Source organism: Bos javanicus, chromosome 5 (assembly GCF_032452875.1).
Source record: "Bos javanicus breed banteng chromosome 5, ARS-OSU_banteng_1.0, whole genome shotgun sequence".
Taxonomy (NCBI): Eukaryota; Metazoa; Chordata; class Mammalia; order Artiodactyla; family Bovidae; genus Bos; species Bos javanicus.
Window position 1 is genome coordinate 9,324,453 of NC_083872.1, and position 14,312 is coordinate 9,338,764.

General features: G+C 36.4%; 1 protein-coding gene across 8 annotated transcripts in view; it reads left to right on the forward strand.

Moving 5' to 3' along the window:
* The window catches only part of SYT1 (synaptotagmin 1), a 608,049-nt gene that overhangs the window by 375,922 nt on the left and 217,815 nt on the right, over positions 1-14,312 (forward strand). For all 8 annotated transcript variants that reach the window (XM_061415614.1, XM_061415607.1, XM_061415613.1 and 5 more), the window contains one exon: positions 4,828-5,010. In XM_061415614.1, the coding sequence (XP_061271598.1) occupies positions 4,845-5,010 (166 nt within the window). In that variant the 5' untranslated portion in view covers positions 4,828-4,844. The remainder of the gene's footprint in view (positions 1-4,827; positions 5,011-14,312) is intronic.

Consider the following 14,312-nt stretch of genomic DNA (forward strand, 5'->3'; position numbering starts at 1 on the left):
GTTTAAGCCTTGGCAAAGCAGTTCCCTTTAGCCAAAGGCATTTCTTTAGGAGAGATTTCTCAGCTGTGAGTTGTCGGCAAGAGCCCTCCCTGAAGCTGAAGACCTCATTCTGAAGTGGGGGGAAGGACACACAGGGCATCTTCTTAGGATTTTCACCTACACTTACAGGAAGTCAAAGAACATTCTGATGGAATAAAATCACTACATGTTTGCCTCCACCTCAAAAATACATACTAATACATTCTGTGGTATCTCCTGGGTTCTGTAATAGTTTCTGCAAGAATTACTTTCAGTTTGGAGCATTTCTACATTCAAAGACTTTTCTTAGTAATAATGTACTTTTCAATATTTTTTGACCTTCTTCTCCTGTTTGCCCTTTAATTTTGCATGCTATTATGATAAAATGCAATACTTAAACACAGATAGAAATAGTTCTTTCAACAAAAAAATCATTATGTTGATGCAGGTTGGTAGACTATCTCACTGTATAAGCTGAGAAATCCATATCAATTTGTAGACCCAGAGATAGACATAATTAAAGTCCTACTAAGTAGAATAAATATAAGGAACAGAGGGAAGTTGTCATGGCAACCAAAAATCCTGATTTTCCTCATTTTATACCACAAATGTATCAGCCTTCATGATACCTTAAAAATATATCTACATTCTATTTTACCCAGTCACCATTTTGCATATTATATTTGCTAAACATGTAGCTGAATCCTTCTTTCTAGCAGTTTAGCTTTTTCTATTACATCGTAAAGGATTTTTTTGAAAATCTGATGTTAGGAAATAAATCTCTTTTTGCAAGGTACAGTTTCCTCAAGAGCAAAACAGTTTTAAAGCTTTTCTCCCTATGCATAATTTAAAACAATTTAGGCTTACAATATGTTGAAAATGTAAACATACATTAAAAAAAGTGAATATACTACCACAATGTTGATATTTTTAAGTATATCTTTCCAACCTTTTTTTACAAAAAAATCTTATCCAGAGAAATTGGACATACTTTATATAATGTTTGGGAGAAGGCAATGGCATCCCACTCCAGTACTCTTGCCTGGAAAATCCCATGGATGGAGGAGCCTGGTAGGCTGCAGTCCATGGGGTTGCTAAGAGTCGGCAAGACTGAGCAACTTCACTTTCACATTTTCATCTAATACTGTAATATATTTCCAGATTTGTAAACATTTACCTTTAATTTTAATAACATTATTTTATGGATTATCATAATTTTAATGTCTCTGTTAGGTAATTTCTGGTCTTAAAATACTACAAATGAGTTACTATAAACATCCTTATATTAATTCTTTATTGTGAATTTCTAGAAAAAATAAATGAGTGCTTCTATAGACTATGTTCTCTTACTTTGGCCTCTGTAAAGTATTTTCCTAAACTATGGCCTTTTACCCATTGTCAAGATTTTTGTATACTCACCTTCACATCTATATTTATCCATGTTTACAATGAATATATATTAACTTTCAGTTCTTTGACTATTTGTGAAATTAAGCTCTGTTTTTTTTTCCCCCCAGGGACAATATGTATATATTTTATAATTGCTTGCTTGTGACCTTCAGCTTTCTTCTGGGGGAGAATTTATTTTTCTATTCAATAATATTTCTCTTGGCACACTCCAAGATGTTAAATTCCACTTTAACAAACTCAGTAACTATAACTCTAAAATTAATCAATCTCTTTTCTGTTAGTAAGGTGACTTGTGTTTTCTATTCACTGGTAAACTTGAAAATAGAAATGCAAAATTTTTTCCAACTCAAAAGAAAATCATAAAATACCTTTCCGGTAGTGATTTAATTGCTTAATAACACTTAAATGTTATTATTGAAGAAGATTAGTGGAAGGAACCTTGGATCAGGCTAAATCTGTGTAGAACAAGTCACTTAATCTCTTCACAATCCTTTTTTTTTTCCCCTATAAAATAAGACCAAGTTACTTTTCAGAGTTTCAGGAAGAAATTGAGGATATTATACTTAAAAATCAATGCCAGCATTTTGGCACATAGTAAATTCTTAATAAATGGCATCTTCAGTTTTTATTAGCCTTGTTTAGTATTATTGTATCTTAACAGGTCCCTTACTATAGTAATTTTCCAAACAGTTATGAAACCAATAGTGGTTTGTGAAGCTAATAAGCATAATTAGAATTTACTAAAATAGAACAGAATAGAATGGAACATATCAGAATTTTTCACACATAGCAAGGACAAGTTTCCCAATGCGAAATGTGTTCCAAATATAACATATAGTGGAAGAGTGTGTATACTGGAGCACAATACACAACGTACTACTTACTAAGGGCTATGGTCCAAAGCTCTTTCAAAAAGCAATTTTACTAGATTTTAGTCTTATAGTATACATATCTCTGATACTAGCAGCTAGGACACCTAGGTACAAATCTCAACCCCACTAATTACTACTATCCATTAACCAACTGGTCGTAGTCTCCTCACCTGTAAAATGGGTGCTAATTACACTTATCTCATGGGAGTAGTGTGCTGCTGCTGCTGCTAAGTCGCTTCAGTCGTGTCCGACTCTGTGCGACCCCAGAGACGGCAGCCCACGAGGCTCCCCGTCCCTGGGATTCTCCAGGCCAGAACACTGTAGTGGGTTGCCATTTCCTTCTCCAATGCATGAAAGTGAAAAGTGAAAGTGAAGTCGCTCAGTCATTCCCGACTCTTAGCGATCCCATGGACTGCAGCCTACCAGGCTCCTCTGTCCATGGATTTTCCAGGCAAGAGTACTGGAGTGGGGTGCCATTGCCTTCTCCATGGGAGTAGTGTAGGAACTCTGATTTCCTATATCTAAACCACTTATCAAATCCTCAGTAATTGTTGGCTTTTTTTTTTTATCAAGAGTTGAGTAGAACATAAATTTTTTTTCTGAATAAACAAACAAGGCCACATGCACCAAAGTATATGAGAATATGAAGTCATCACAGTAGTCAGGAGTGAATAACTGGCTACTTTTTACATCAGCAAAATGATGCTTCTTCATAAGCATCTTATTTCCATAAATATGGATTTTCAAGAGCAACGTAACTATCTTAGTTTTGTTATTTACAGACAATATCTCTCAGAATATAAAATAATAAAAATAAATTCAGTAATTAGTCTTTGTTAGTGTATAAGATCCTTAACTGCCCATTTTATCTTTATAACTTGCAAAAGACTTTTTTAATTTCTCATGGTATACTTTAACTAAAAAGAAATATTGCCTGTATATTTCTTGCATAATCTTTTCTTGATTTTTTTTTAATCAGAAAAAGTTGGGATAATATCATTGGTTACTAATTTACAAGTTTATAAATATTACCTTTTGTAACGAAACACCTTCCAGGTATACCTTATGTCTGAAAAGGATCTTTTTTGCAAATTACAGAGACATTCATTTACTTCCTTAGCAGCAATAGCAAAAAATACTGAATAAACTTTCAGGTCATTTTGTACATGTTGACTCTCTTTAACATGCATTATTTTTCCTATTGTCTTTTGGACCATTCAACTTACATATAGAAATGTTTTACATTACAGAATAAACTGGGGAAATATGAAAATATTTAGTAATCCAAGAGAAAGAACCCAAATATCTGTGTGCACAAAAGCTGTGAACAAGTGTGTAGCCAGTTAAAGGGATCAGCTGAACATCAGGCTCATCCCAGGAATGACATTCCACTTTCAGAACATGACAGAAATTGAGCTGAAACAGATACTATACCTTTAATTTAATGATGACACTGTTGTACTTCGTTATTTTATTTAGCACAATCATTTCCTTTAAATCCCACAATAAACCATAATTCCTCAAATATCCTCAACTACCCTATGGAGACAAGTAATGATGCATATCACATCTGGTGATTCTCACACTAGAGGAACAAATCCATTTTTTAATACATACAAATATTTCATGCATATGTGTGCATTTGTGTGTGTATGTAATTGAAGTCTTGCTGAGTCACATGAAATGTGAAAGCTAAGGTATCATCAGTATCAACAGTTTCATCTAGGTAAACATTTAAAGTAATCGAATAAATTTAATAAAATAGTTCAATAATATAATCAAGCCAAATAAACTAAAATAATTAGACAAGTCATATTTTATCATCAGTGCTTTGATAAATATAGTCAATCATGTCACATTTATAGTGGTTTCAAAAATTCACCCAGCAAGACAGGTGAAAAACTGGTCACAGTATTATCTATGGTAAATGTCAAAAAAAAAAAAAAAAAAAAAAACCTGGGAGGAAAGCATACTATCAATAAATGAGACTCAAAAATTAATTTCTATATAACATTCAGGAATCTTGGAGTATCAATATTACAATAGTATTCTTTACAAACATTTTTAAATTGACTAACATTTTGAATGTATGCTATCATTTATCAGCAGTTTTAATATAAATATTTCATCTCATCTTTCCTTGTAAAACACATAAAATGTGTAGAGTACAGAGCATGTATGTTGTCAATATTTTTTTCATGTGCATTTCAGTAAGACATGGGTTAGAGAGTTAAATCTACACAGCAAATAATTGCCTGCATAAGTAACTTAAGAGATTTGACAGTTTCATTCTATTGTTAGGAGAGAATGCTTTCAATAACTATGTATGGCCTTCCCTTCTGGGGAAGAACCTTCTCTGTGGCTCTATAAATATTTCATGAGCCAACATAAAGTAATATGCTAATGACGTGCTATTTACCCAGTGAGCAGGTGTGCCCTCTCCTGTCTTTTCATCTCTAGAATAGCTCTCACCCAGGTCAGGCAAGCCATTCTGAATTGTGCTTTTTTTGCTTCCCTCCCCTCACAGTCTCAGCTGAACCCACGATGGTGAGCGAGAGCCATCACGAGGCGCTGGCAGCCCCGCCGGTCACCACTGTGGCGACGGTCCTGCCACACAACGCCACAGAGCCAGCCAGTCCCGGGGAAGGGAAGGAGGATGCCTTCTCCAAGCTGAAGGAGAAGTTTATGAATGAGTTGCATAAAATTCCATGTGAGTATTACATATTGTTCCTCATGTAAAAATATATGGTTGAGAATCAATTTACCCATTAGAAGCGAAAAGCAGTATTCTTCTTAACATAAGCAGAACTTTGATTTTTTTTTTATTGTTAGAATGGTAGTATTTCAAAAATAAAAAGGTATAGTCTTAAAAATGGAGTATTCTAAAGTATTTAAATATACTTAATAAATGAAAATCCATCTTGTGTTTAATGTAGGTGGGTTCTTTTTGTCTTCTTCAATGTCTCTCTCTCTCCAGAAAATATTAATGTTTATGGGTTGTGCTGTATTTTACATCTTTATGAAATTATTCCATTGTAAAGATTATTCCTAAACAATAGCAAAAACATACGTTCCCATTATTACAAGTTTAGTTTTCTTTCACTCATATGTTAATGTTTCAAAAATGTTTGCACAATTTTTAACATTTTCTTTGCAGTCATCTGGAAAGAAACCATAAACTGAACCTAAGTTTGAGTGTGTGTAGCACTAAGTCCAATCAATGGCATTTAATTTAAATCTTAAATTTCAGGTTGGTCTTTTCTATTCAAATGTAAACATTTACTATACGACAGTTATCTGGGCTTCCCTGGTGGCCCAGACAGTAAAGACTGCACCTACAACGCAGGAGACCTGGGTTTGATCCCAGGGTCAGGAAGACCCCTGGAGAAGGGAATGTCAACCCACTCCAGTATTCTTGCCTGGGAAATCCCACGGACAGAGAAGCCTGGCAGGCTACAGCCCATGGGTTGCAAAGAGTTGGACATGACTGAGTGGCTAAGCACACAGATACTTATCTAGTGTCTAATGGGAAACAGATTTTGGCCCTCACAAAATAATCAATAAAGAGGCAAATGTATATGGTCCATCATGGAATAATAAATAATATATGGAAAACAGGAGAGTAAAGTGGGAAAGGCAAAGGGGTAGAGGGTAGAAGGTTATTATTTGCTTGGATGATCTGAGCTGATTTCCTTTGTAAGGAAACCTGGAGGAGAAAGTTCTAAAACCTGTGAAATACAAGGCCCCTTAGGCAAGAATCCACCTGGAACAGAAAGGAACTCAGTGCGCCTTTGGTAGAATAAAGCAAAGTAGGGAATGGCAGAAGGCAAACCCGAGGCTCCAAGATGTGGAGCCTTGTGAATTGTTCTAAGGAAACTGGATTTTACTCGGAGTGAAATAAAATGCCTTTGGAACATTTTGAGCAGAGGTATCCCATGATCTGAAGTAGGCTTTTCTTAAAAAAATCAGGCAGCCTGAATGGGAGGGGCGTTTGAAAGAGAATGGACACGTGTATATGTATAGCTGAGTCCCTTTGCTGTCCACCAGAAACTATTAATATCACAAAACTGTTAATCAGCTATACTCCAATATAAAATAAAAAGCTTAAAAATAAATAAAACTTTAAAATTCACTCTTGCTATTGTGTTGAAAGTATGCTTAGGGGGACAAGGAGAAAGAATAAAACAGGTTGTTGCAATAATCTAGATGAGAGATTTACAAAATTCATGAGAAAGATTCTATAAGGACACTGAATTAAACTGCAAGGAATCTTATCCTCCTTGGAACTAACAACTTGTTGATCTGTTCGCCCACTTTTAATGAATTCAGATACATCTGGAAGATACTCTTAGCACAGTTGTCAGTAATTTCCATTCTCAGCATGAAGATTCATAACCTACGGAAGGTAGAGACAGTCCAGTAGAGCGAGCCCTAAAGGGGAAACACAGGCTCTCTCGGGTTCTCTTCCTTTCTCTGCTGCTGAGCTAATGGATTGATTCAGCTAACTTTTGATATGACTTTGAAGTCACAACTTCAGGGCAAAAACTAAATGCATCTATCACGAGGGCAAACTCTCAATTGGCCATTTTATCAAAACGCTTGCTTTAAAAGAAATGTGTTAGAGGGAAGCAGAGAAAGCAATGACTAACACCAAATCAAATGTGTATTCTGCCTTGTCTTCAGCATCATTTCCTTCTCTGAAGGGGTAAACAATATGAGAGGCAATGGCAGCGTTGACAACAGTGGGATTTCATGTTCCCCATTAAATAGCCATTCTCTCACTTTCTTTAGGCTTTCCCAACCATGCTTTCAAAATTATAATCCATTCACCCCATCCCAACTCCGTCAGCATTTCCTGTCCTCTGTCCCTTGCTTTATTTCTCACTGGATTACTTAGCACCATCTGAAATGCTGTGTATTTTATTACTGGTTTTTAAATTGTTCTGGCTCTCTTCAAAATTAGGTAACCTGTATGAAGGGAAAATTCTGGGTCTGTTTTATGCATAGTTTCACCCTGGTGATCCTTAATATATATAGGGCACTCAGTTTCTATTTGTCAAGTGAATGAATGAATCAATCAATGTTGACTTGGCTTACATGCTGAACCTCCACTCTTAGATTTTGAGTCCTTAAAAGGCTGAAAATTTAAAGCATCTGAAAAAATTTTAAGGTGAAAAACAAGGTCCTCCTGTATGGCACAGGGAACTATATTCAATACCCTGTAATAAACCATAATGGAAAGGAATATGAAAAAGAGTGTATACATATGTGTTACTGAATCACTTCGCTGTACTATAGATATAAACACATTATAAATCAAGTATAGTAAATCTTTAAAATTTGATTTCTAACACCAGAGAAAGCATCATTTCAATGCTTGACTGTGTCATTCACATTGAAAAAATAGGTTTTCTCCATATTTATAGTGATAACTTTATCTTTTAGCCTTTCCCACTGAGCGCCATCTGTACTTTATATTTTCCTCCCTGTTCATCAACAGGAAAAGAATCAACACGGGAAAATATCTGTGCAACTCTCCCTTTTTCTTTCTCTTGGCTAATCTTATTTCATTCCTTCCTCCCAAGCCACTATCGCATTCCTGTATTTCTTTCTTGGGCACTGGAAATCAGATCAGGTCATCAGTCTTTCTCTGTGGAGATTTACTTTTGACCAGCAACCTAAAATAGTAGAAGGTCAGAGAATCTAGGTAACATCTCTTAGAAATATGATGCTGCTAGCTCTCTCCTTGATTTTTTTAATGGGGAAAAAACAACTGAAATACCTAAAATTTTAAATGGTTTGGCAAATAACTAGAAAAACTAAATCATAAATACAGCCACACAGGTGTATGATAAATGTGCAACTGTGTATTTTACACTTTCATTTTAATCCATCACAATTTTTACTGCCTGTGTAATTGAAATTTCTAATGGGATTTATACACAGGAGCAACACTCCACAGAAATGAATCATATTCCCTAAATCCAATTCCTTTAGGAGCATATGTTACATAAAGGTTATCACTTTTGACTTGGCATAATATGGTGTGATGCTAATGACAGGTAACAAATTAGAATATTAATTGATTTCTGTCTCTGAACTAAATCTTGGTTATCTGGCAGATGTGTTTTTTTGCAAAATTGATAGCAAACAGCTTTAGTCTGTCACTTGAAATTCCCACTTGAGAGAAGAGAGGTGTCACAATGGCAAGGAGTGTGTATGTCATTAGTTGGGTAATCTGCAGAGTCCAGCACGGAGCATATTCAAACAAAACTGCTTGATGATATCATCCATAATACCAAGGGGTTTCAAATTTAAAAAAGGAAAAGGAAATGGTAAATTCTGAGCATTTTTATCTTTCCATTCATTCTGCATACTGTTATCTAAATGAAGCAGACAAGGTTTTGCAGAATGCTTCTTTATTTTGCAACTTTGATTTTAATATGACTAAGGCCATGGTTGGCTTGTAAAGTATGAACTCATGTCATCCAAATAGCTGTGATTAAGGTTTTGATATTCGTGAGCTTCTTGAAGTCAAGTGCACCTTTCCTGAAGTACAGCAGAAAACCAAATAGCCGAAACTTGATTCTGAGTCTAGAATAAGACCAAGTGGGCTGAGGATAGTTATGTAATTCATGTAGAAATACTATTGGGTGGACAGTTTAACACAGGATTTAGAAACACAAGCTCTGGTTACAGACTGCATGGGTTCAGCTCTTAGCTCTGCCATATTCTATGTGACCTGGAGAATGTGACTTCAACTTTCTGTGCTTCAGTTTCTTCTGGTATAAAATGGGGATAAAAATAACATCTCCATATAGAGTTGTTGGCTAGAGGCATCGATGCATATGAAGTGCTTAGCAGAGTGTCTGGCACAAAGTAAGCATCCTATAAGTGTTAGCTATTATTAGAGTCAAACTGTCGTTTTTAACGAGTCTATTTCTCTTTTAGAAAAGCCCTCCGTTAAGGTCAGACAGACACCCAAATTGAGAAAATTCCAGAAACTCTGCAGCCAAATATTCAAGCATTACATTCTTCAAACCCATTCCAAGGATGCCTGTTCCAGGAAAGACAAATTCCCTCTTGGTGTTTCCTCTTTACATCATCTCTAATTTTCTTTTCTTTTGTCATTTCATTTTCTTACTCCCTCGTTCCTTTTAGCCTATAGGTGTGCTCAAAGTTCACATATGTGCAAGTGAAATTCTATGCATCGTATGTGCTTCGGAAACGTCAGTTTTCTCTGTATACACACTACGCTTTTCTTCTTCCTTGACCTCCTCGGTCACCCACCGTTCTCTCTTCCTCCTTCATATCTACACCAAACTGAGTGGAAAACACAACCTAAACCCTGACATCTATTTCTTCAACTCCCACCAACAACTCAGCTCCTTCCACTCTGATTTCCATCCATCAAGTACAGGCAAAATAGTCACCAGGTACTTCTTTTTGCACAGTTATGAGGGTGACTTTCAACCTTCATTTGGTCAGATATATCTGCATCATTATGATGATCAGCAGTCATGATCTGAAAAGTCTTGATTTCCTAAGAATATAATCTCATTTCCTCATCTTCCTTCCTTCCCTCCCTATTCTCTTTCATTGACTGGTCCTCCCTTTTCATTGTCTTTCCTACCCTTTAGTGGTAGAGGTCACAGTTTACAGGCTTCCATTTTTAATCCTGTTCCAGTCTTATTCTACATGCTCTCCCTGGGCCTTCTCATTCCCTAGCTATTCAGGAAAGAAATCTCACTATTATCCTTGTCTCCCTGATCTATTGCAACTCCAGTTCCATACCTGCATTCAAGTCCTGTTAAATCTCCTTTAAAAGACTGCTTCAAATCAGTTGGCAATTTGCTTTTCTCTCTTCCTGTATTCCCTTTGACCATTAACCCTGACACATTTTTTAAATTACTCAAGAACCTGTTCAAATGTTACCATTTGGACAAGAAGTTCTCTCATTTCCAAAACAGAATTGAGTCATCCTGCAAGCTTTCAAAGCTCTTCATCTAAACTGCTCAGAGGCAGGTACAGTTTCTTACACACATTCGTATCCCGCATACTCTGAAAGTATCTGCCACCATGCAAGAAACAACAGTATAGGTTATTACAATATTATAGATATTAACATTACACCAAATACTGTGATTCTCATGCCATGCTTGGAGAAACTAAGATCTAGAAAGCAATCGTTTTCAAATCTTTTAGCCAAGGATCCTTTTGTTCAAATGAAATATTGTACAGAAACCTGTGGACAGCAAGGCAGAGCTGCCTTGGTGAGTTAAAGATATCTTTCTCACTCACCCTCCCAAGATATACCAGCCAACTACAAAGACACCCGACTGTATGGAACACGGTTTGACGACAGTGAGTTGAACAAATAGTGAGTGTATCAATGTTATTCCTCACAGCAATAACCAGTGGAACTCCACAACCAGTAGTGGTAAAACTGGTTAAATATGTTACAAGCTGAGGAAAAATGCAGTCCAGTACTTTTTTCCCTCATGGGTCTGCAGAATGAACATAATGTTATTGCCATCTATTAGTGTCAAGAATACAGTGTTAATTCAAGAAGATGTTTTGAAGAAACATAAGAGGAGAACCCTTAGTAGCATGGGAAGAACAATAATTATTGTAACAATTGCCAGTGTTCACTGAGCACTTTGCAGGGAAGCGTGGGCTGTGCATTCTGTGAAATCGACCTCCATTCTGCCCTATAAAATCTCTACTAGGAGAGAATAATTATTATCCCTCTTTTGTGGATAAGAAATCTGAAGCCTAGTAAGCCACACATGGTGGAGGTTGTAGATCAGGCTGTGTCAGGAGAAAGCTCTGCACTTTTGTGATTATGCCTTCACAGAATATCACAAAGACTGTAATCACCTCCACTATTATTTATCTCAACTGACTAGAAACTCTTAGGACTCTATGTGCCTATTCAGAGGCACTGGTTGATATCTGATGTTCATCTTTGTTATTCATCTTAATGACTAAATAATTGGAAAACAAGTTTAATACTAACTGAGTTTCCCCTTGGAGAAAGAAATGGCGGCCCACTCCAGTATGCTCACCTAGAGAATCCCATAGACAGGAGCCTGGCGGGCTACGGTCCATGGGGTCGCAAAGAGTTGGACACAACTGAGCGACTAACACTAACCCTTGGCCTTAAAGACAAGTGTTTATTCACTTTATATTTCTGCATTTCTTTTATTGGACTCACTCAGATAGTAATAGATTATTCCCATGACAATCTATCAAAGTACTAAGAGTTAGAGTCTGCTGCATTGTGGAAATTAATTTCTCAGCTATCATCCGCTGACTCAACTTCAGCTCTCATCTGTTGACTCAGTTCTTCTCACACTTGAGAGAAGTACTGGCTAAGATGTTAAGTGAAATTATTCATTGTTAGCCTCTATTGAATTGAAATGTCTATGAGAAAAAAGTTACAATGCAGATGAGGGTTATTTTCAGCGCTTTGCAGTATGGAGTGACTCCATCAGTGCATGCTGAAGGGATGTGTGTGGGACAAGGACACTTGGAGACAAGGGTGGTATTTCATCACAGCACGATGTTCATGCTTTCATGCTGATGCACAATCAACATTTTGATTTAGTTATATCATTTCTCAAGTTTAACTCTGACTCAGAATACCTGAAGTGAATATGTGTGTGTATATATATATATATATAGAGTGTGTCAATACAGTATGTGTGTGTGTGTGTGTGTGTGTGTGTGTGTGTGTGTGTGTGTTAATGGTTACCGTGGAAAAACAGTTCTAGTCAGTTTGGTTCTTAATAGAGTTGACACTGCCCTCTACAGGCTGTTGTGAATATTTGTTGGGCCGTTTTTAGTGTGCTGAAAAATGGGCATGCGGGGCAGCTGCTTGTATTTACAGGCCCTGGGCCAAGAACATAAACATCTTCCGACATGTGAGACAGTATCACACAATTAAAAACTCTCCCAATTCCGCACATATTTCACAGTCTCCCTGGGATATGCATAAGAAAGGAACCCCTGTTTATAATGGTTTGAACCTGGAACAACTTGACACAACGCCAAAGTGTTTTTGCAAGGCTCTGATACAAGCTGACTATTCTAGCTCTTATTCTGATGTTTGCCTCTGAACTTTCTTTTGCTCCTGACTTTTTGCAAAATTTCTGTCTTATTTCTCCAAATACAAATATCCCTTTTAGCAACTGTAAACATTTGATCACTTCATTGGGACACAAGTAAAGTTTTGAAGTTCTGAAGATTTTTACAATGAAATGTGACTTATACAAATTATTATTTCTCCTGTATTATAGTTAGCACATTGTATTGATTTGTAAAGTTTATGTAGATATGTTGTATCATCTATTATTTATACTATGAGTAAAAGGATTATTATAAAATAATTGCTTTAATACTGATTTTAAAGAGCAAGTATGTAATCTGACTACCAACATCCTATATTCAATATAGAAACCTAACAAAATTATATGCTACTGATGCTGTATTTCAGGAAGGTTGTTTAAATGTGTCCTTGAATTTTGTTTCCCTCTTGGAAGCCTATTATGCAGAAAATTCCCCCAAGAAATGCATGCCTTTAAAATGAACTAGTGCTGTGAGATTTTATAAGCTTCCTAAGTATAGGTAATACAGAGTAACACTAAGCACATTAAGCCACCAAGTGAATTAAGATCTCAGCGAAGTTTCTAGACCTGATTTAGTTACATTCCATTAGCATTTCAAAGATATTAAGTAAACACACCTAAGGAAAATAAGGGAAGTGAACAATACTTTGGACATATATTAATAATAGCTCAGGAGTCACCTTGCTGAAATACTGTACAAATAGGCAGATAAATGTTTAAAATTATTTTTAAATACATTTCTCACCACATGGCAGTTGCATGTCAAAATACAGGCTGTGTTTTCACTCAGGGAAGTCTGACTACAAATGCAAATCTATAAAACAGCAAAACGAATGAAGCTGAGAGACTGCTGTTTTCTCCTCACCCTAATGACGAGGTAGATCTTTAATCGCGCTGCTAACCTGTCAGGTTTGTGCTGGTTTCCAATAAATTAGATAAAGAATTTAGAAGCAGAAACCAGAGGGAAGTCATGTGGTGTGCCATCATCTTTTTAGCACTCAGCTTTATTTTTCTTTGTTTTGATTTTCATTCCTGAGAATATTATCATAAAAGGTCTGAACTTGTTATCATCTGAGTCCACATGCCTCCCCAGTCTGCCTTTTAAGCGAACTTAGATAACTTAGAAATAAAGATGAAGACAACAGTGGCCCTTTTAAACATTTCCTCACCAAGCAACACTTTCACTGAAACCACTGTCCCGGAGGAGTCTCAAAATCACTTCAACCCTCTGCCTTTTCAAGCTTTTTACATACAAACAAGTTTGTTTGTTTGTTTTTTAATCCACAGTAAGCTACAAATAATTGAAATATATTTGACTAATAATTATGCCATTTATGGAAAGGAGTGTGCACCTGTCCAAAGAAACTCAGAAAAGAGCCAGGATCTCAGGGTATGAGAGCCTTAATTTATGGAGTTACATGGTTTGATGCCTTGAAAATAAAACTTTATGACAATAATTTTCTTTTATAAGGATTTGGATCAGATTCTTTAAAATCACTAAACTACTGCAATAGATTAAAAACATTGCTATTAAATAAATATTACCCCCTAAATACTTCTGTACACTTCAGTAGCCTGAAGTTTTAAGGCTTTGACCATAATTCTGAGTTAGTCCCTCAGAGACTCTGGCCCAATATTAGTTGTTTTTGTTCAGTCACTGAGTTGTGTCTGACTCTTTATGACCCCCATAGACTACAGCACGCCAGGCCTCCCTGTCCTTCACTATCTTCCAGAGTTTGCTCAAACCCATGTCCATTGAGTCGGTGATGCCATCCAACCATCTCATCCTCTGTCATCCCGTTCTCCTCCTGCCCTCAATTTTCCCAGCATCAGGGTCTTTTCCAATGAGTCAGTTCTTCGCATCAGGTGGCCAAAGTATTGG